General features: G+C 36.9%; 1 protein-coding gene across 7 annotated transcripts in view; it reads left to right on the forward strand.

Annotated features, from left to right (window-relative positions):
* Positions 1-22,120, forward strand: part of RFX3 (regulatory factor X3) — a 333,475-nt gene that overhangs the window by 133,217 nt on the left and 178,138 nt on the right. For all 7 annotated transcript variants that reach the window (XM_055144130.1, XM_055144135.1, XM_055144140.1 and 4 more), the window contains one exon: positions 2,653-2,777. In XM_055144130.1, coding sequence (XP_055000105.1) covers positions 2,653-2,777 — 125 coding nt within the window. The remainder of the gene's footprint in view (positions 1-2,652; positions 2,778-22,120) is intronic.

Here is a 22,120-nt window from a genome sequence, read left to right on the forward strand (position 1 = left end):
AAATAGTCTTTTATTTATATTTTAGTATATCTTTAATTTACAGAAGTAGATGCCAAAGTATGAGTCATCAGATACCAAAAAAAAAAAAAAAAGATATGAGGACTGGTTTGTAATAGACTCTATAGACATGAGAGAAACAGTGTCAGTGTTTCTCTTTAATTTTAATGAGAGCTTTGATAAAGTTCTCAGCTTGCACTGTGAAAGACGGTTTAATTTCAGTTCTTCCCAAGAAACTCATCCACCCTTGACTGAGCAACTTAAGCAAGAAGCCATATTTGGCCCCCTCTATTATTCATCTATACACTAATCAACAAAGGCTAACTGCCATATTGGAGGTGGAAAGTCTAAGGAAACCTCACTAATGAAGATACTGTTTCTGTTACCTATGCTAAGGCATCACTTCACTCTCACTAATAGCTTCTCTGCTATAGCACAAATGTCATCGATAATCTTTAACTATACAATGAATCAAAGGATACCGGCTTTGCTTTTGGGGTGTGTGTGTGTGTGTGTGTTTAGGGTATTTGGACTTATCTGTAAGAGAAAAAAGGAGAGAGGCATAGCCAGTGTTTCCTCATCCACAAAATTTGAGAGCCGTTCAACTCCAGCAAGCTTAATTAGACAAGTTTTCTATAATGAGTATTGCTATTCTCAAATATTTTTAGGCATACCTAAAAATAGTATCTTAGTTTTAGTCAAAGTGCTGTGCCATGTGTAGAGTCTGTATGTTAGGTGCTAGGTTTGGGGTGTTGTTTTTTTTTTTATTTCAAATGAGCCACTCTTTGGGAGCATTTACATAGAAATATGGATTTTCTGTTATAGAAAACTGGAATAGCTGGCTGGTACAGATTAGTTTTCTTCAGATTCACCCTACCCACAGTCATCATCACTTTCCTTTTATTTTTGAAGTCCTTGGTTTTCTATTGTACCAGAAGTTTTTTATCCACAAAGGGAAATTAAATCATGCCAATTACATTGTGTTATTGCGTGGATTGATTTATGAATTAACATTTTGAAAATTCTCATCATGCTAAACACTCAATCAGTACTGTTTGTTACTGCTATATTATTTGCATGTGCTAAGATTTATTCTGTTGCTTTAGAGTGTTGACAAACAATAGAATGAGAATACTCAGTAATGTCAATATCAAGGTCTTGAGGGGAAAAAGTACAGATTCCTTGTGAAAAAGACCTGTCCCAGATCTATTCCTCTCATCTTCAGGAAATCATCACTTCTCACCTTTGGGCTAAGATCAAGTGTAATATCTGTTCACCTTGATCAAGTCTTTTAACCTCTTCTTAGGCTTTCGTTTTCTCATTTATAAAATGAGAAGAGTAAGTTAGATGCCTTAAGTGATTCATTTCTCAAATTGAATGAGATGATAAAAAAGCTTTTGGGTGGGAAATAGAAGATGTAATGCTTTCACAAAAAGGTTCTGAGAAGGGTTAATTTTCTATCTGAAAGAACTGAATACTCTTTCAGAATTTTCTTCAGGAAAAGTACTGCTCACCATACTGGTCCCAATTTTAAACCATATTGCAGTGTTTTTCTCAATTAAATATTATTCCTCCTTCCCCAAAAGAGGAAATCAGAATTCTAGTCCTTGCTTCGAAGCAAAAAAGTTAATATATGTTATTTTGACATATATTGACTATCAGTAGCAAAAAGTATGTCAGGGCTTGGAGTTCTTAGAAATCACTTGTTAAAATACACACTGCAAAGTTTGATCCTGTGTTGGTAGAAGAAAGCTTAAATGTGCCATATTAAATTGTGAACAAGAGAATCAGATTTCATATCTTCATTTAAAAAAATTTTATGTAATAGTGGTCTTTCCCATCTTTTAAAATCTTAAACATTATTGTTGTTAGCTTTATTTCTGTAACAGTGTAATGATTTTAGTATCAATACTATCATGGGAAGAGAAAAATAACTGAGCCCTGGCTAACTTTTGGAGAATGTATCAATTACCCTCCAATATCAGTTAGGTCTTAGATACACTTTTTAAAATGTCATTGAATAATTAGAAAGTTGGTATGGATCATGAAATATTTTTGCACACCTCTAGTGGCATTGGACTGTGATTAAAAAGTATATAGAAAATACTGCTTGAGATTTGCATCCTGTTAGGGTTTGTGTTCTAAGAACTGAGTATTTTGACATAATTTTGAACTATAACTTGTAAATGTGGTTAAAAGTCTATGATGAGGAGTGCTAAGAAAGGTAGATTTCAATGAAGCTCAACCTTAACAGCCTCAAGATAAGGATTCTAGAACCATGGGGGTTAAGATATAGTTTAGAGATATATATTCACTTGCTTTATGTGCCAGAGGCTTAGATTCAGTTTACAGGCACCATATGATTTCTGAAATAGTCCGTGAGCATCACTGGGTTTAGCACAAAAACAGGAAGGAAGTGAAAAAAGAGAGGGAAAAGGGAAGGAAAGACACATTCCTAGTTGTGATTTAAGGAAATATTGCTAAGTAATTTTCAGTAATTCTTTTAGAAACATGCACAGATTAATGTAACAGTAAGCTCGGTTAAGAGGTACTCTTTGAGTTGAAAGTCCGTATATGGATTATTAGGAACAAATAATGCATCTGGTCATGCAAGAGGAATATTTAAAACTTAATTTCTATTTCAATATATTTCAGAGACCATCATGCAAACATCAGAGACTGGGTCGGACACAGGTTCGACAGTGACTTTACAGACATCTGTGGCTAGTCAAGCAGCAGTGCCTACCCAGGTGGTCCAGCAAGTACCAGTACAACAACAGGTAAGAAACTGCTTCTCTCAGACATGGTACCTTGACTTCTGTTGTACTGAATCTCTAATAGAGCTGTGTCCAGAGATGATTTGGATGATTTTTTCTGGACCGATGAGTAGGTACTAAGGTAGGTTTAGTTTAGTTTTTTTCTTTTTTTAATGAATTCAGTGATTCTTATGCATCTCATTGATTGCTGTGTGTGTGTGTGTGTGTGTGTGTGTGTGTGTTAAGCTCTAGAAATGGAAGATGAATGTTTAAGAAGAGTATTTGTTTCTGATCTGACCATCCTAAAAAGTTTTTTTTTTCTTACTACAACTTCCCTTCTTTATCACAACTTATTTCCTCAGTATTAAAATGCCAGCAATCATATTTTCATATGCTCATGGTATTGACAGTTGCATTCTATTAGGATTTGAGTTCTGAGAACTGAATATTATGACAGTTTTGAGCTGTAGTTTGTAATTTTCATGGTTCATGGAAGTACTTACTGATGGAGAAGAATGCATATACATTATAGGTAGGAATTTTTGCCTTTGAATTATCATAAAAAGTGCCTGGTGGACATTATGGTGACTGATACAGTTATGTTTGTTTGTTTGTTTGTTTTTTTGTTGGGGAGCCATACCTGGATGATTTGGTCAGGGCTTACTCCTTACTCTGCACTCAGGAATCTCTCCTGATAGGCTCTGGGGACCATATGGGATGGTGGATACTGAACCCAGATCAGCTATGTGGAAGATAAGTATCCTACCTGCTGTATTAACGCTCCAGCCCCAGATGATAAGTGCAATTTAATGAAAACTAAGTTTTCTTAAAAGTCTGGAGATCTGACTCATCTTTCTAAGAAAACTGAGAATGAATTTATCATCACATGTTTACTACAGGGGCTTATTCATAAAACACTTGGCTTGTTTCGGAAGGATCCTGATAAAATTATGCTATTCATGCCAATTATAGTTCTACATGTAGATTGTGAACACATTGGCCTATAATTTTTCTTCTAAATGGCAAGAAAATGAGTGAGAAGGATCATGTCATAAAGCAGTTATCTTTAGGTATAAGATTTGCCTGTAATTTCCCAGTATCAAGAAGTTTCTAGTAAATATTGCTCTTGAAATTATAAATAAGTAATTAAGAAAAAAAGAAACTCAGAAGAGAGATGTAGAATGGGCTGAAAGTATGCTAAAATTTCAGAAAAGGATTTTTAGTCTCTGTAAGCAAAAATATCTAAAAATTGGTTCATACTTAGTTTTGAACTCTTCTTAATTCTAACATATGTGCATGTGCACACACACACACACACACACACACTTTTCCTTGCCATCCCACACTTATGGTTTATTATGTTAAATTACGTAGGATTGTAATCTATAACAGTTTTAAGCTTTCGGCTCCTAGTCACATTGTGTGTGTGTGTGTGTGTGTGTGTGTGTGTGTGTGTGTGTGTGTGTGTGTGTGTGTGTGTGTGTGTTCTGGGGCCACACCCTGTGGTGCAAAGGGCTTACTTCTGTTTCTGATCTCTGGGATCACTCCTGGTGGGGCTCAGGGGATCATATGCAGTGCCAAGTCTTAAAAAACTCTGAAAATGTTTAGAATGACATATTTTCAGTTTTCTAAAATTTCATGATGACTTACCTTGATAGGTGCATGTTTCATATGTTGTGCTGGAAACTTTAGGGCTTTTTTATTCTGAACATTAATAATCTTCAATTCTGGAAAACCTATAGTTTTTTTTAGTTTTAATTTTTGATTGTCTCCACTTTTATTTTTCTCTTTTTCACTTTTTGGACTTTTTTTGTTCTGTGGCGAAATTCATATTTCAATGGTAATACTTTTCATTTCTGTTTTAAGAGTTTTTAAAAATTGCCTACATATTTTTTTGCTTCCTGATTTTATTCCTGATCATATAAATTCCTGATTGTATCTCTCTAAAGATATTAATTTGGTTTAAGTTGTTGAAATTTTCTAGTTTTTGGATAGGTTTTCTTTTAGGCTGTTTTGTCTTCTTTTTTCTCTTTTATTTCAGAAGATTTTCTCAGGTTTCAAGTGTTTACCTATATTTTGAAACATGGGCAGATATGGTCAGGTGTGTTGCTAAGCAGTAAAGCACAGTCTTGCACATGTATGAGGTCTTAGAACGGTTCCTGGTCCTGCAGTGTCCCCAGTGGTCATGAGCACTGCCTGGTGTGATCCTTGCCACACCTACAAAGGAGAAATAATTTTTTTAATCTAACAATAAAAAATTGACTTGAATATATGAGTGGACCTTGTTCACTTTCATATGGGTCAGATAGACTATTAAATTGAGCACCCTCTGATACTCAGTATTTGTATTTTCCTTCATGGACTGATCATTTTTTTTAATCATTTTATTTAATTAGTGATATTTACATTACTGCTACTCATACTTCTTATATAAATATATCATTCTGACACCACAGCCACCAATGGAGAAGAACCTCCTTCCCTCCACTAGTGTCCTAAGAATGCCTCTCACCCACTTCCCCATGTAAGCACAGTACTGTAGACAAGAGTTTTCAGTTTTTATGATTGAGCATTTGCTCTTCCCTTAACCATAATTCTTTTTAATCTCATATTTGGGATAGATGTTTCTCTCTCTCTCTCTCTCTCTCTTTCTCTCTCTCTCAATTGTGAGGTGGTGGCATCTACACACATAGGTAAATAGAGCTAAACTCTTAGAATTCCCCAATGTTGTCAGTGATAAGTTGAGAAAGTAACTTTTTTCAAAAAGTGTATCTGTAGAGGCGTATAAGTTTTCAAAATTAATATTATGAATAATTTAATGCTGATTAAGTTGTAGTACATTTTAAGATTCACATTAAATAGATTCTACAAATGTAAATTCTTGTAAGAGTGAAGAAGAGAGTTAAAAAAAATTTAAGGGGATAGGCTCTGAGATTTCTGAGATGTAAAAAGTGTGTTTTATCCTAAGAAAGGGAATATTGATTTTGTGTTATAAAATATTGTATTATGTCAAATGTCTTAAATATCTGCATTAATAAGAATTATAATAAGAGTTATCTGTGGATATAAAAAGTACCTGATAAGATATAAAACATTTAATATAAATGAAATGTTGATTAATTATTGTGAATGTATAAAATCACTTAGCAGGAGAGGAGTAAACAACCTTTCTTACTCTAGAAGAGGGCAACCATTAGCGCCATGAGTGAATGCCATACTCAATACCTAGTGCTGAGGAAATTGTCTTTCCTCTTAAAGAAGCTCTTTTAATGCTTTTTGCAAGCCTGGTTTTAAGGTTGTGAATTCCCTAAACTGTTACCTGTCCCAGAAGCTCTTTATCACTCAAATCTGAATTTTAATCTAGCTGGATAGAGTATTCTTGGTGTTCAGATCATTAAGTTTTTATACTATGTCTCTCTATTCTCTTCTGGTTCATAAGGTGTCATTTGATAGAACTGCTGTGAATTTTATGGGCTTTCCTTTTCTAATGTAAGTTCCTTTTATTGATCTTACTGATTTCAATATTCTGTATCTATCTTTGGTTTTTGTCATTATGAATACACTGTGCCTTGGCAAGTTTATTTTCACTGGTACCCTTTAGGCCTCTTGAATCTGGTTGCCTGTATCCTTCAAATCTGGGAAATTTTTATCTATGATTTCTTTAACTATTATATCTATATAAAATTTGCCTTTCTGTTCTTCAGGACTCCAGTGATTCCAATATTGTTCCTTCTGAACTCATCCCATAATTCTGGGCATGCTAATCATTTCATTTAAAGTTCTTTTTTACCTTTATTGTTTTCTAGCCATTTCCCCTATATTTTCTTGGGGCTCCTTGATTGTTTTCTTTAGCTGCTGTCAACTTGCTGCTCATACTTCCATTTTTTTTCTCTCTCTCAAGTAGCATACTCTGTATACTATTTCTGCTTGTAGTTTTTTCATTACTCCATTCATACTTTCTTGTGCTTTGCTGACTAAATGTGCCATCATTTCTTTGAACTCACTAAACATCCCCACAATGATGTAACTGAAGTCATAGTCTAGTCTGCAGATTTACTGAGCTGGTTGGTGCTGGTTGAGATATTTGTATTTTCGTTTCCATTTTCTGAGCTGGTGGTCTTCTGTGCATCTTCCCCTTTGTATTTGCTGTGTTCCTGCTGTGCTGAGTATGAATCCTTGCAGTTATTCCCCCTGGGGCTCTCTGAGGAATTAGGCTGGAAATTGTTCTTTGCCTTGTGTGCCTGTCTTCACCCAGTGATAGGAAGTATAACTGTGAGCAGTGTGAAAAATTTTATGAGGAGCCCTTATGCAACTGTGTGTGTGGCTGCACACTTAAGAGATAAGGAGCTAGAAAGTGTGGACCTGTTGAAATGTCGAGTTCAGGTTCTGAGGGTGGAGATTGTTCTGCCTGGTATTGTGTGGCAGTGAGCAGAAGTTCAGGAGCTATAGAGCTGAGTCTGTTGAAGTTGTGAAGGTTGGGTCTCACTAATCATATTTTTTAATGAATGCTCTTCCACTTTTCAGGTTGGTGGGAGCTGGTTAATGAAGAGAGTCAGTTATTTCTTACTAATTTACTTAATATCTCTCTCTTTTTTTAAGTAAGCTATCACCTGTACTTGTTTTTCTCAGTGCAGAGTTTGAACTAAAAAATAAAACTATAAACTTTCAGTAAAACTAGGGAAAAAGCAGGTTACCTCATCTCCTGAAGTCTGTAGAGTGGATCTGATTGCTTCTTAAATAAAAACTGATTTTTATTTTGATTTTTAAACATCCCCATTTAAATTTTAAACAGCTGGGAGTAAACCTTGAGCACAACCTAATGTGCCCACCTCCACTCCCCAAAAAGTTAAAGTGTTACCAGAAATGAAAAACCACTATCATCAACCATAAATGAAAGATTATAGATTCATCCATATACACACTATGTTTATTTTCTCAGGAAAATTTATCTCAGAACACTTGAAGCACACTTTGGAAAGCATAGTATATGCTCTATAGTTCATTCCTAATAGAAATGTTTTTCAGTTCCTTCAAAGTTTACCCTTTCCTCTAGGACATTCAAGATAGGCAGTATCTTATTTCCCCTAAACCAAGTGAAGAAGGTGAAGATTTTTATTTTCTTTTTTGTCAGCAGTCTTTTATTTCACATAGTGGGTTTGTGTGATGTTTTCCCTGAAGTCCTTCCAGACTTGAATTCTGGTATTGTTTATTCCCACTAGAACGGTTATATTTGAAGCTCCCCAGTGCAGTCTAACTGTCTCTGTGGATGTAAATTGTCTATAACTAAGATTTGTGTTATAATAATTTCTTGCTTTGTATCCTACATTTTTAATGTACTGATTTTATTTCATTGAATACCTTTAAAGCTATAGTAGCTTTTCAAAGCTTCTAGCTTTGGTCACTGAGTCAGGATGATATTGAAATCATGACACTGATGTATAAGATAGACTTTTTTTTTCATCTTCAGCTTTCCAATGTATCTTTTCATTCTGATTCAACTTTCTTTTTTTCTTTAATTTTAACGTTAATTATTTATTTATATTTTTTGGCACTGCTTGGACGACTCCTAGCTCTGTACTCAGGGATCACTCCTGGCACTGTTTGGCGCCCATATGGAATCCCAGGGAATGAACATGAGTTGGCTTACTTGTAAGGCATGCACTCTATCTACTTTCCTGTCTCTAGACCCTGATTCAACTTTTAATTGTGTTTTGCTATGGTTATTTTTACTGTAATTAATTTTCATTTGTTTGTTTCTGGACCATACCTGGCTAGACCTGGGGTTACTCATAGCGTAGCACTCAGGAATCAGCCCTGGCAGTGCTCAGGGGACCCTATGGGATGTTGGGGATAAAACTTGAGTCTGTTGTATGCAAGGCAAGAGCCTCACCCACTGTACCATCTCTCTGGCCCCCAGCTATGAGTAATTTTTGTTACTTTTATTTATGTGATGCTATATGTATTGAAAGGCTGGAGCGATAGCACAGCGGTTGGGCTTTCACCTTTCATGCGGCTGACCCAAGTTCGATTCTTCCGCCCCTCTCGGAAAGCCTGGCAAGCTACCAAGAATATCGAGCCCGCGAGGCAGAGCCTGGCAGGCTACCCATGCATATTGGATATGCCAAAAACAGTAACAGTAAGTCTCTCAGTGAGCGACATTACTGGTGCCTGCTCGAACAAATCGATGAGCAATGGGATATGTATTGAAATATTAAGGTTTTAAATTATAACATATAGTTACGATTTTTAAAAACCTTTTGATTCTGATCTTATTGTATAACAGGTGCCAAATAAAACCTTGTTCTAATTTCTATGATGTTTCATTACTTGGTATAATCAATATTTACCTCTTTTTAGACTTTCTGATTTGGGAATAAAGATTTCTGAGCAAAAATATCAAGGACTTGCTATGTTATAGTTTATCAAACTGGATATCTTAGAGGTTTTTGTTAGATTACAAAATACCACAATCTTAGCTTATACATATAGATATTTTGCCCAGTTTTCTCTAAACACTCTGAAAATCTCTTACTTAATCTTGATTAGAAACTAAATGGAAAAAGCAAAAACAAACGAAACATTTACTTTGCTTTGGGCTGGTGTGATAACTCAAAGAAAGGATGAGCACATAATTTCATGCTGGAGGCCTGGGTCTGATCTGTGGCATTGTATATTTTCCTGAGAATTATCAGGAGCAGCCACTAAGCACACAGCCAGGAGTAGCACTGAGCAGTGGTAGGTTTGATTTCAAAAACCTGAAATAACAACCTCCCCCAAAAAATTTTTTTTGAATTAAGGCATTTCTTTAAACTATGAGTACAAATGAGCTGTCACCACTTCACTTTATCCAGCCTTGAATGATTTTTAAGAGTTTCATATAATGTTGGTCATATTATGTCTAAAACTGAACCTACTTTCCCCAGAACTGAATTGAAAATCTAGGTAATGGAGAATTAAAATACCTTCGTTATTACTCTTTTCTCACATAGACAACCAATTTAAATTATTTTCAAAGTAGAATATAGAAGTCAAACTTTAATTTTTGTTTTAACCTTGAACTCTACAAATGCCACTGACATTGAGAATAATTCCTAAACCATCTTGGATGAGGGCTTGTTCAGCTTTTTGTTGTTGTTTTTCATTCAAATGTCCTAGTTTCAGCTGCCTCCCCAAGGATGGCTATTCTCTCTACTGTGTTTCTGCCTGTGCTCTGTTTTCTAGAAAATGGAAAATATGTCTTTACTCTCAAAGTTGGCAAGTATATTGTCTCTAAATTGCTTTTCCCAAATACAACATATTAGGAGCAATGAAGCCCTGGGGATGAGAGTCTTTGTTACTGCTAGTGCTGCTGGGGGAACCATGAGGTATAGGCATCAAACCCAGGCTTCATGCATGCAAAGTATGCGTTTTTTCAGATGAACCATTTCTCTAGCCCTGGAGTCTTGTGATTACCCAAGGACTCAGTTTGCTTCTGGAAGGTCTTTGATATGTAGCTGGGACTTTCTTTTTATGTTAAATACTGATTTTTTTCAAGATTGTATTAAAACAAGGTTCTTTATTAATCACTAACCTATCTTGGCAGTGACTGTTCACTATTTGCATTTTTAAAAGAAAGGAGTAACTATGTTACTACATTTTCCTGTTTGATTAGCATCAGTTTATCAGATATTTAGAATTTCCATGTAAGTTATGGTATGTCTCAAGAGTAAATATATTGACCCTGTGTTCAGTTAATCTTGAGATACTTTGGCGAAGAGATCCAGTCAGAAATGTGAGATTATAGGCCATGTATGATCTCAAATTGGCTGAATTTTAAACAAATGTTTTCTGATATATCAGTTTTTAATTATAAATCATAGTTTAGATAATATGGTCATAAGAGTGTTCAAGTTTGTAGTATGGACATACAAAGTTACTCTACACCACCATTACTGAAGTGCCCATAATCCTTACACCCTTGTCCAATGTCACCATTAGTCCCAGCTTCCTTCTCTCTTATCTCCTTATAAAGGTTGTCAGTTCTGATTTGGTGTATCTGGGGCACCTTGGTGATGGTAAACCAAGGGGTTATTTTTTTGTGGGTATCTTTCTATAATACTTTAACATTTACAAATTAAATCTTAGGAACTATAGTTTGGTAAGAAGATAGCTAGAATCTTCGCTTGAAACCAAAGTTTTGATAAGGCACCATTTTTGTCCTCATTTCTGTTGCCATATTCTTATGATCTAGCTTATCATCACGCTATAAAGGAAACTTTGATATTTAGCAATGTACCCATGAGAACATTATTTATATAGAAGCAATAAATGGTAATTAAGAGGGTAATAAAAGATTGTCTCTTAAAATTATGTTAAGAAAACATAAAATACATTCATAAAAACTATATAATACATTAAATACATAAAATAATATTCTACTGGGATCAAAATTTGATCAATAGCTTTTTTAATGGGCCTCTTTTTTGGTTTGGAGAGCTAAGCTTGTCTTTATCTTTCTTTCTTGTCAGGGTCAGAGATTTCCTTTCTATGCATCCTAGCTTTGATGAACATGAATAGAATTCATTTGTGAGAGCATTATCTCATATAAGCAATTGAAACAAAGACATTTTTCTTTGGTTTGCTTTTATTTGGTATTTGATTCTCATTGACTTGCTTTCCTATGGGGACAGTGTTCTCATAATTAAGACCATGGCAGACTATTCTAAAAGATGAGTTTATGTTTTAAAATGAATTCCAGTTTAATGTCTTTTTAAAGAAAGAGTAATTTAGAATCCTAAGCAAAAGACCGTTTTTGAAAATTATTATTATTGATTCACCATGAAATACACTTACAAAGCTTTCATGATTGAGTTTCACTCATACAATGATCGAACACCCATCCCTCTCCACTAGTGTACATTTTCCACCACCGGTGTCCCCATTATCCCTCCCGGCACCTCAACCTCCCCCACCCCCTGCTTCTAATAGCAGACATTTTCTCTTTTTCTCTCTACTTTGAGGCCTTATGGTTTGCAATACAGATACTGAGAGGCCATCATGTTTGGTCCTTTACTTTCAGCATACATCTCCTACCCTGAGCAATCCCTCCAACCTTTATTGACTTAAGTGATTCCTTCTCTATCCCAGCCCCCGCTCATGAGGCAGGCTTACAACTACGGAGCAGTTTTCCTGGCCCTTGTGCCTACTGTCCTTGGGTATCAGTCTCATATTATGTTACTTTATATTCCACAAATGAGTGCAGTCATTCTATGTCTGTCCTTCTCTTTCTGACTCATTTCATTTAGCATGATACTCTCCATGACTATCCACTTATAAGCAAATTTCATCACTTCATCTTTTTTAAGAGCTGTGTAGTATTCCATTGTGTAGATGTACCAAAGTTTCTTTAACCAGTTGTCTGTTCTGGGCACTCAGGTTGTTTCTAGATTCTTGGTATTGTCAATACTGCTGCAATGAATGTACAGATGCAGATGTCATTGCTACTGTGTTTTTTTGCATCCTCGGGATATATTTCCAGAAGTGGTATTGCTGAGTCATGGAATCCCAATTTCTAGTTTTTTGAGGAATGCCCATATTGTTTTCCAGAAAAGCTGGATCGGTAGGCATTCCAACCAACAGTGAAAGAGAGTCCTTTTTTCCCCACATCTCCGCCAGCATTAGTTGTTCTTGTTCTTTTTGATGTGTGTCAGTCTGTGGTGTGAGATTATATCTCATTGTTGTTTTTATTTGCATCTCCCTTATGATTAGTGACATGGAGCATGTGTGCTATTTTCTGGTATTAGATGATATCTCATTGTTGTTTTTATTTGCATCTTCCTGATGATTTGTGATGTAGAGCATTCTAGCCGTTTGGTTTTTTCCTTTTATTTTTTTTTTTGAGGAAGTTTCTGTTCATTTCTTTTCCCCATTTTTTAATGGGGTTGGAGTTATTTTTCTTGCACAGTTCTACTAATGAAAAGACCACTTTTTAAAGAACCAGAACCACTCTTAGTATGCAGTAGAAAAGTGAAATGTATAAAATGTATAGAGTATGATCCCCACCACTGAGTATGGTTCCTAAATGTAGCTCAGAGTGATTTCTGAGCATAGAGCTAGGAGGAAGCCCTAAGCATAGATGAGTTTTAACCCCCCATTCATTTGCATATTAAGACAAATGAAATTCAGAATTACTCAAACTTCAATATTAAAAATAAAACCATAGATTTCTGGTCAAGATGGTGGTAGTCCAGTAACAAGCAGAAAGTGGATGAAGGGCTAGCAGCTCTCAGCACTCTGAACAGCAGATGGGGTCACAAAATTTCTCTGTGAGTGAATATGGGCACTCCTTTGATATTCTGTCTCAGGGAGAGTGTCATTCTACTAAACTGGCCAGTCGCTGTCCAAGGAGTGCCAACTGGGAGTGGGACTTGTGAGGATGGTGGTGGCACAGCCGCCTGTAGGCAAAGCTACTGCAGCGTTCAATGCTGTAGGCAGCTGCAGAATTTTAACTTGTCTGAATAGGGCTATTTGGGTCTAACCCGGCACCACCACAGAGTACAGATCCTGGAGTTGAGGGAGCACTTCAGGTTCCTTCTGTGGGGCCCTATCGATATGCCCCCAGTAGGTGGCCCCACCACCGTTTCGTCCTGAACCAGCCCACACCACCCATAGCATATTGTGGAGTAAGACTTCTCTGAGTGCTGTCTGGAGACCCAGGATGAACATGTACCCCTGGTCACCCGGGCTCTGCTGGCTGGTAGCTACAGCGTACTCAGAAAGGTAGCAGCCCTGGCTTGGGTCCTGGTCCCTGCCAGGCTGCTGCTGCTGCTGTCACTGTGGTCCAGGGGGCGCAGGGCTGCCAGCAGGTTAATCTGGAGTGAGTGCATCAGCAGCCTGATGTTGCCTTCAGGCTTCCTGATACCCCCAAATCACCACTGTGCCTCTGACTGTGCACCAGACTCTAGCAACTCAGGACCAAGTTCCTGAGAAATTAAACCACCATAAGTTAGGCTCTTTACGGCCTTGCTTCAGAGACTCATAAATGAATCTCGAAAGAGATCGGAAGCCGAAATTAATCTTGGCCCTGCGCAAGGCTGAACAGACTAGGGTAAATTGAGTGGGTCAGCCCACTACCCACACAAAAAGAGCCCCCAGCAGCCACTTGCTCCCACAGTCCACAATCACCACCTGCCCCCAGCTGGGCTCCACCATCTTGGGATGGATCTCATCAAGATATTAATCTGCTGAAAATTTGGCCATGAGGATTTTTTGACTGAAATCTCCAGGCTTTCTCCAGGTCAGGATGGCTACCTCCCTGACCCCAACCTCCCTGTACTTCTAGAAGCCCAGGAGATTGGTTGTGGGAAATGTACACTGGTTGGGTGTTGGAACATTGTATGACTGAAACCCAATCATGAGTTGCTTTGTAATGGTCTATCTCACAGCAATTTATTTATTATACATATATGCATATGTATATATATATATATATTCATTGTTGTTGTTGTTGTTGTTTACTGGGGAGGGGCTTGGGCCATACCTGATGGTGCTCAGGGTTTAGTCCTGGTGCTGTGCTCAGGGATCACTCCTTGTGGGGCTTGGGAAATCCTACATGGTGCTGGGTTTGAACCTGGGTTGGGATACATGCAGTGCCTTACCAACCTACTGTCTCTCCAGCACACTGAAAATCCAAGTAAGGTATTTTAAAGAACAACTGTAATAAACTTAGCTGTTGTGACCCAATATGAAGCTTCTTTAGTTGACAATCTCTACAGAATATTCATAAAATAAGATCTCCTATTTAAATACCTTAAACATTATCTTTGGTTTTCTATTAAAATATTTTTGAAGTGCTTTCTCATCTGGAGTTAGATCTTTGTGATCAGGTCCGTATACTGTATATGTATATTTTCTCAGTTTGATTATTGGGCTACAACTGGCTCTACTCAGGGTGTTCTCCAGGCTCTGTGAGGGAGTGCCATCTGGGATGTCAAGGACTGACTCCAGTCACCTGCATGCAAGACAAGCACTCTCTATGCTATAGTATCTCTCCAGTCCCTGAATATTAACGAAGAGTAAGTGAAGTTGGTACTGTATTAGATACTGGGACTATAGAGGTAATTTAACATGTCACCTTAATTTAGGAATCCAACTTTTGAGTAAGATGTGTGTTGTTGTTGAATTAGATATAAAGTGGTCAAAAGTAAAGATGAAGATGGTTCATGGAAGTTAGGATCAGTAATGTCTTCACCATCTTATATCATGGCTGTGACTTCCAATCTCTGAGCAGCATGTTGAAAAAAAATGCAGCACATACACATACATACATATACGTAATTTTGATAGAGAAAAGCATGATAGAATTCAAGTGAAAACAGGGACTCTGTATCAGGATAATAAATTTATTAGTTTTTACTTTTATTGGTTTTATTGTTAGTAGTGTTGCAGCAGATCTGATGTTCTTTCAGATTTTTGTTGATAGAGACAAAGATTAACATTCCAACATCTAGATTTCTTCAATGTTAGAAATCTTATTTCATGCTTCACATTGGTAAAGGAGTTCAGGAGCAACCTCTATCCTTAAGGTTGCAACCCCAGCAACTCAACTGAATTCTACAGAGAACCTGTACTTATGTATATTCTATAATCCTGCCCATTAGCCATTTCTGCTATCTGATTTTATTATTCCCTATGTAAATAGAGTTTTGTAGAACTGGCCAGTTGGGTTGCATGTGCCCTTGAGTAAACAGGGTCTGTGAAATGACCAATTGGAGCTCTTGATTTTCTGACCCTACCGTCTGCATTTCTTTGATAACAGTAGTACTCGTATGGAAATTATCAGGTTACTTTAAAGGGAAATTTTAGACTCTGTTCTATGATATGGCCTTTGTTCTCTCTTTGCTGACTTTCATAGGTTTATTTTGTATAGCTATTTTAGTGTTACAGGTAGTTACTTCCATGTTCTCTACTAAGCAATAAATTATGGTTTTCCTTATATTTCTCAAACTCAGTATTAAGTTAGAGAACTTTCAGACTCTAGATTAGAATGTGTGCTTTGTCAGAGCCTCGGGAGTTATATTACTGTTCTCAGTCCTGGATAGACACCTGGTGCTGTTTCCATATTGATCAGAGAAAATGCCTAAAGATTTCTCTAGTGATAAGATAAAACTCTAGTATATTATTAAGTTCATAAAAGATAAGGATTTTGAAGCAACTGTGGTATTGTGATAGGCTGTAAGGCTTTATAAGTCACACTCAATAATATATTTATGTATTCTATAACCTGATTAGGAGTTTATTTAATGAAACTATTAAAAAGGTTCTCCCAGTAGAAAATTTTGAACAGAAATTTTTCTTCTTTAACAAATTATTCAGCTGATTCAATAATGTTCCTAGACATAAGTATATACTATATTTCCCATGGTTATTACCAATTATTAAATTAATCAGTTTCAACATTGGCACTTTTTTCACTTGGAATGTTCAGTATCTCCTATAAAATTTTCATATGAGTAGAAAGTAGAAAATTTTAGCATAACTGACATTTATGTTTACATATAATTTGAACAATTTGAACTTAATTAAGACAGAGTACTTCTCCTCTTTGCCAGCAATCAGAGAAATTCTTTATCTGTGCTAAAAATACACTTGCTGTACTAGATTTGTTTATAGCTAGCCTCTTTATCTCAGTAACAGAAAGAAAAACTTAAGTCCAAATTAAAATGATTATTTATAGTTCAGTATGTTCAGAGAAGTCTTTCCAGGGGAAGTGACTTTCAAGCTGAAGTTTGACTGAGGGAAGTATTCACATAGAGAACTGGTGTGAGAGTACCTGATGACTTTTTGGAAATAAGACAGGGTCAAACCATTTTAGACTGAGACCATTTAGACTGAGAACGGATGGATAGTGCCAGATGAAGGTACATATTAGTTGAATACTAGCTGGCAGAGTGTAAGCTTTTAAGTTTTTCAGTAGTGATTCTTTATTCGAGATTGCACACCATTTGACTTTGTGAGAAATCCAGTTGAAATCATGTGCTGTCATAATAATATTTGCTTTCTACTAAGTAGTATATATTTTGTATATTCTCTGCGCTTGATTCTGGACTCATTATTGCTAAAACTTAAAATAATCTTGAGCAAGAGATGCTATTATCTCCCTTTTATAAGTATGAAAACTGAGGCTCAGAGAATTCTAATAAACTTACTTTGAATAATGATCAATTTGACCTTGACTCTGTGCTTACATCAGGAGTAGTGATTATAAAATGTATATGTATTGAATTGGTGGTGTACATTGGGTTTTTCAGGGAATAAAATGTGTTTTTATTATCTAATTAATCTCATTTTTAAATTGTTTTCTTTCATGGGACAAGTGAAAGCTGGGAGAGTAGTAGGTACTCTCTAGCTTGCTTGCTTTCTTGCTCACTCTCATATAAATAATCCCAAAGGAAAATAAAAAGACAAAAAACTGAGCTCTTCTGATTGAATTATCATGCATATTGGATGGAATGGGACTGGGGATTGGTTAACCTTATCTTCTAGCTTTCTCTTGTCCCTGATTGTAGCTCCTGAGATGTACTTGGCATAAGGTTGGAAAATTTTCACAGTCTCCTTTTACTCTTTTGTTACAAGATAAATTGTTCTTTTTCAAGGGGACTGTTTCCATCAGTGCTTTGAAGACCAGAGTAGCTATTCTCAGCAATCCTAGGCCTGGTGATTGGGTGCTCAGAACAGATACGATGCTGTATGGGGTCCCTGATATTAGGGGTCACTTGGTGATGCACAGAAGCCATGAGAGCACACCGGGTATGCTTGAGTTTTACTAGAGCTACACACTTAGACTTGGGAAATGGTGTGATGTTGGGATTGAACATCACAGTATCAAGGTGTTGCACAAGGTAGGCATGTGGTCCACCACCGAAACTGCATTTTTTTTCTATCATCAGAATCTTCATATTTATTTTCTATATCAGAAGGTTAATTCTTAGAACACTTAATATGTATCTTTTATATTCATACACCAAAAAATAAATATTATCTTGCTTTTTTTATCCAGGGCCAATTCTAGAAATAGACACAGGTAATGACTGTTTTTTTCCAAACTTGTGTTGACATCAGTCAAAGCCATTTCTTCAATGACTGATGATTTGTTTTCCTTATAGTTCTTATGAACTGATTTACTATTTAGAGCAAATCAGAGCTACCCTCTTTATCCCATCTACCTATTGTCTCAGTGTTTAATCTAAACCCAATGTTTACATAATATAATTTTCATGAGCCACATTACTTGTAGGCATCATCCAAGCCCAAATCATCTAACTGCAGAGCTTGAGCTCTATCAGACAGAGATAAAACAACTAAATGAATTATTACAAAACAAGATTTTAAGTGATTTAAGTTTGTTGATGTAAGTAAACTAAATAGTACACTCATGGCAAAGGATGTACATTATGTCAAGGAGTCACTTTAGTACATTATACTTTATAAAATTATTTTATTGTGTATTTTTATATAATATATAGTTAAAATATTTGATATAATATTGCATAATATGTTATATTAGCACATTTTATTTTGAGCAAATCCCATTGGAAAGATTAGCGAGGCAAAATAGAATAATGTATAAAGGGCTATTTGCATGAAATAAATAGCAGCTCTAAATTCATTGAAGCCTTCTCTAAAAATCTACTTTAAAAAACATAATAAATATAGTCCTTAAAAATTGATGGAAAATATTAATGTGAATGTAATGGGATGTTATTAAGATATTCTGAGAAAGGATATTGGGATATTTTGTATAATCCTGAGGCCTTTTTAGAAACTTGAAATTATATTAGAAAACATTTTTTTTTAAATAACAGCAATCTGAATTAAGTGATTATATGTGAGATTAATCCCAAAATCTATCATTAGACATGAAACTTATTTATTATTTTTATTCTAAATAAAGCTCGAAGTCTTGCTCTATGCTTGTGCTTGTGCTAACCAGCAGAGTTCTGTAAAAAACTAAAGCATGCCTAAGGGCATGTGTTCCAGGGCTCTCCAGGTGGCTCTGTCTCACCACCTGCCTTTGGTGCTCTGAAGCCTCTGTGTGTGGGCTGGATCAGGACAGCTGTTGGCCAAGGACAGGCAAAGAAAGAACGAGGACCAAGCTGGTTGCTGATTAGTTACCATTTATTCAATCTTCCATCTTTCTCATCTCCCACTCTCCCAGTTCCATCCTCTCTCTGGATATACTGCAGCCTCTCTGCATTCTCCTCTCTCTCTCCTCCCTTTTGCTCTCTCCCCCTTGCCCCTGGGCTACACACAGCCAGGTAGCAAAATCATCATAAGAAAGCCCTTCCTGAGGGCCAGGCATTCCAAAGCCCTTTCTGACTCTTGAGGTGTTTTTCTCCTTTCCTTAGTCCAAACACTCATTGACATCTTAATACTAGTTATTTTTGTATGGACATAGAAAGAGATACATTGAGGCTTGTAAGGCAGCTCTCCTGGCAACATCTTGCCACAGACTCAGACTACGGAACTCAGGCCAGATTAATTATTCCTAACCCTAGCAGGGTCTGAATCTAGTTATTACTTTTTGGATTATGACAGCATTTGTCCATGACAAGCTCTTAACTTATAGTTAAGCATTAGGCACTTTGGCCAGGCCCATCTCGATGCCAGGGTAGCACACAACTCACCGCTTGCCCTGGGTCCGTCTCGTCCCTCGTTGGGACCCTGCTTTTGGGGGTGCTAGGAAGTAAGGGCTAGGTCCAGAGAACAGATGGCCAGGAGGAAAATATCATGTAGAGTCAAATGACTCCCAGGTAACAAAAGCATAACACTTGCAAAGTCTTTCTGTGTCCATACAAAAAGGATATTGCTCTGAATAAACTATACAAAGGACTCAAGGAGAAGAGAAAAACAATATTTACAAGTCAACATAATACAAAGAATTCACAAATAAACACAGAGGAATGGGAGCACTGTGATGGGAGTAACCCAATAAACCTAAACTACCTGAGACTATGTTATCCTACAGATTTCCTTTAAAAACATTGTCTCTTACTGATGAGTAAATATCTTTTTAAAAGATAAATGTCTAGAAAAAAATGAACATTGAGGATTTTGTGTAATATTTTATGATCCCCACCAATGCTCCATTCTTGATGATTATCAAAAAAAAAAAAAACCAACCAGAAGAGTATGTAAAGTAAGAAAACAGTTAAAATTGATCATACTGGTGAACACTACTTTTAAATTATGGATACACCTGGTGAACTTTAATAATTTACTAGAAAATGCAAACTAAATTATTCTACAGATTTTTAAAAAGTGTAAGGAGTTGCATATTAAATTCAAAAAATAGCCAATTTTCAATTTTTATTTTTAATTACTGTAATACATATCTGAATAGTATGAAGGACTAGGAAACCATTCTATACCAACAGTGAAAAAAACCGGATATGTCAAATCTATTGACTTAAAGGACTGGAGTGGTAGCACAGCGGGTAGGGCGTTTACCTTGCACATGGCCGACCTAGATTTGATTCATCTGTCCTTCTAGAAGAGCCTGACAAGCTACCGAGAGTATCCTGCCCGCACGGCAGAGCCTGGCAGGCTACCTGTGGCATATTCCATATGCCAAAAACAGTAATAAAAAGTCTCACAATGGAGACGTTACTGGTGGGATGACAAGTGATACAAGTGACATAAGTTAGAATGCCAAGCATACTTTGATAAGCTACTTGAGCAAGTTACTTTCATCTCTGTTCTCATTTTCTTGTGTTTTGTGGAGCATATGTAGCAAACAATGTCTAAGAATCTGGTATGTAGCAACAACTGTGCTAGAATGATACTATTCTGATACTAGGATATAAAGATCTTAAGATTAGATCCAAGAGACTGACAGGCAAACAGAAGGTGCTGCAATGATTGATACTTCCTGAAACACACACACACACACACACACAATATTTTAGGAGGAAAGTGCATGATACAGATTTACAATTTAGCAGGAAAGTCACTTGTCACTTGTCACTTGTCATACCCTTGCTCATCGCTTTGCTCGAGTGGACGCCAGTAATGTTTCCATTCGTCGCTGTCGCATTCTAGTGTAGCCCAATGGCATCTGCTCACTCCAGGGACACCAAGAGCCTCAAACCGTTCATTCAGGCTCTTGACGAAGAAGCCTGACCATCTTGTAGATGGGCAGCCACATCTTCTGTTGACATCCCATGGAATCCAGTCAGTAACAACTCTAGTCCAGCAGTCTTCTCGAAATCTAATTATGTGTCCAGCCCATCTGATTTTCAAGGCTTTGGCAAACGAGACAGCATCCCTGATTCCTGATCATCAACGGAGGTTGGTACTCCAGATTCTTTCTCTCACTTGAGTGAAATGTGATATTCCAAGTATAGCTCTTTTGATTCTTCTTTGGGAGACCCAGATATCATTCTTAATCTTGTTTTCGTCGGGCCCAGGTTTCTGAGACATATGTTAGTGCTGGAAGAACAGTGGCGTTGAAAAGATGTGCTGAGAGCTGGAGGTTCTTCGTCCTCTTAAAAACTTCTTTAAAGCTCTTGAAGGCATTCCACGCTGCTCTTTTCTCCCTGCAAGGTCAAGTGTCAGGTCATTCATCATACTGAGTTCTTGACCTAGGTACACATAACTGCTGCATTCGGAGATGTTCATTCCATTGAGAGTAAATGGAACATCAGGAACTAGTCCTTTTTTATGAACATTGTCTTTGTGAGATTCAGCTGTTGTCTGACCTTTCCACACTCATGGTCGAAGTTGGCCAGCATTCGTGCCACTTGGCTAATGTTTGGATGTTATTAGAATGATGTCATCAGCAAAGTGGAGATGGTGTAGTTGCCGACCATCTATTTTCACTCCCATTCCTTCGCTTTCCAGTCATTACATGACGTTCTCAGAGAATGGCACAGAAGAGTTTTGGTGAAATGGTATCGTTCTGCCAAAATCCTCTCTTTACATCAATGATCACTTTCTTGTAGAATGGTGAGATCCTGGTGGTGAATCCGTAATACAGCTCAAGGAGGATCCTGATGTGCTGAGTTTCAACACCCTGTTTAGCTAGGGCTTCGATGACTACTTCATTCTCAACAGAATGAAAGGCCTTCTTTAAATCAATGAACATTAGACAGAGTGGCCTCTTGAATTCTCCTGAAACCTCAATGAGCTTGGTCATGTATGAATATGGTCAGTCATGTTGAATCCTTTTTGGAACCCAGCTTGCTCGTATGGTTGTCCTTCGTCTAGTGTTCTGCCAATCCTATACAGGATGACTCCAGTGAACAACTTGTAGAGGACGGACAACAGGCAGATCAAAGGAAAGTACATGATATAAATTGCAGGTGTACCATTAGATGAAATCATGGGTG

This window comes from Sorex araneus, chromosome 1 (assembly GCF_027595985.1).
Source record: "Sorex araneus isolate mSorAra2 chromosome 1, mSorAra2.pri, whole genome shotgun sequence".
Classification (NCBI taxonomy): Eukaryota; Metazoa; Chordata; class Mammalia; order Eulipotyphla; family Soricidae; genus Sorex; species Sorex araneus.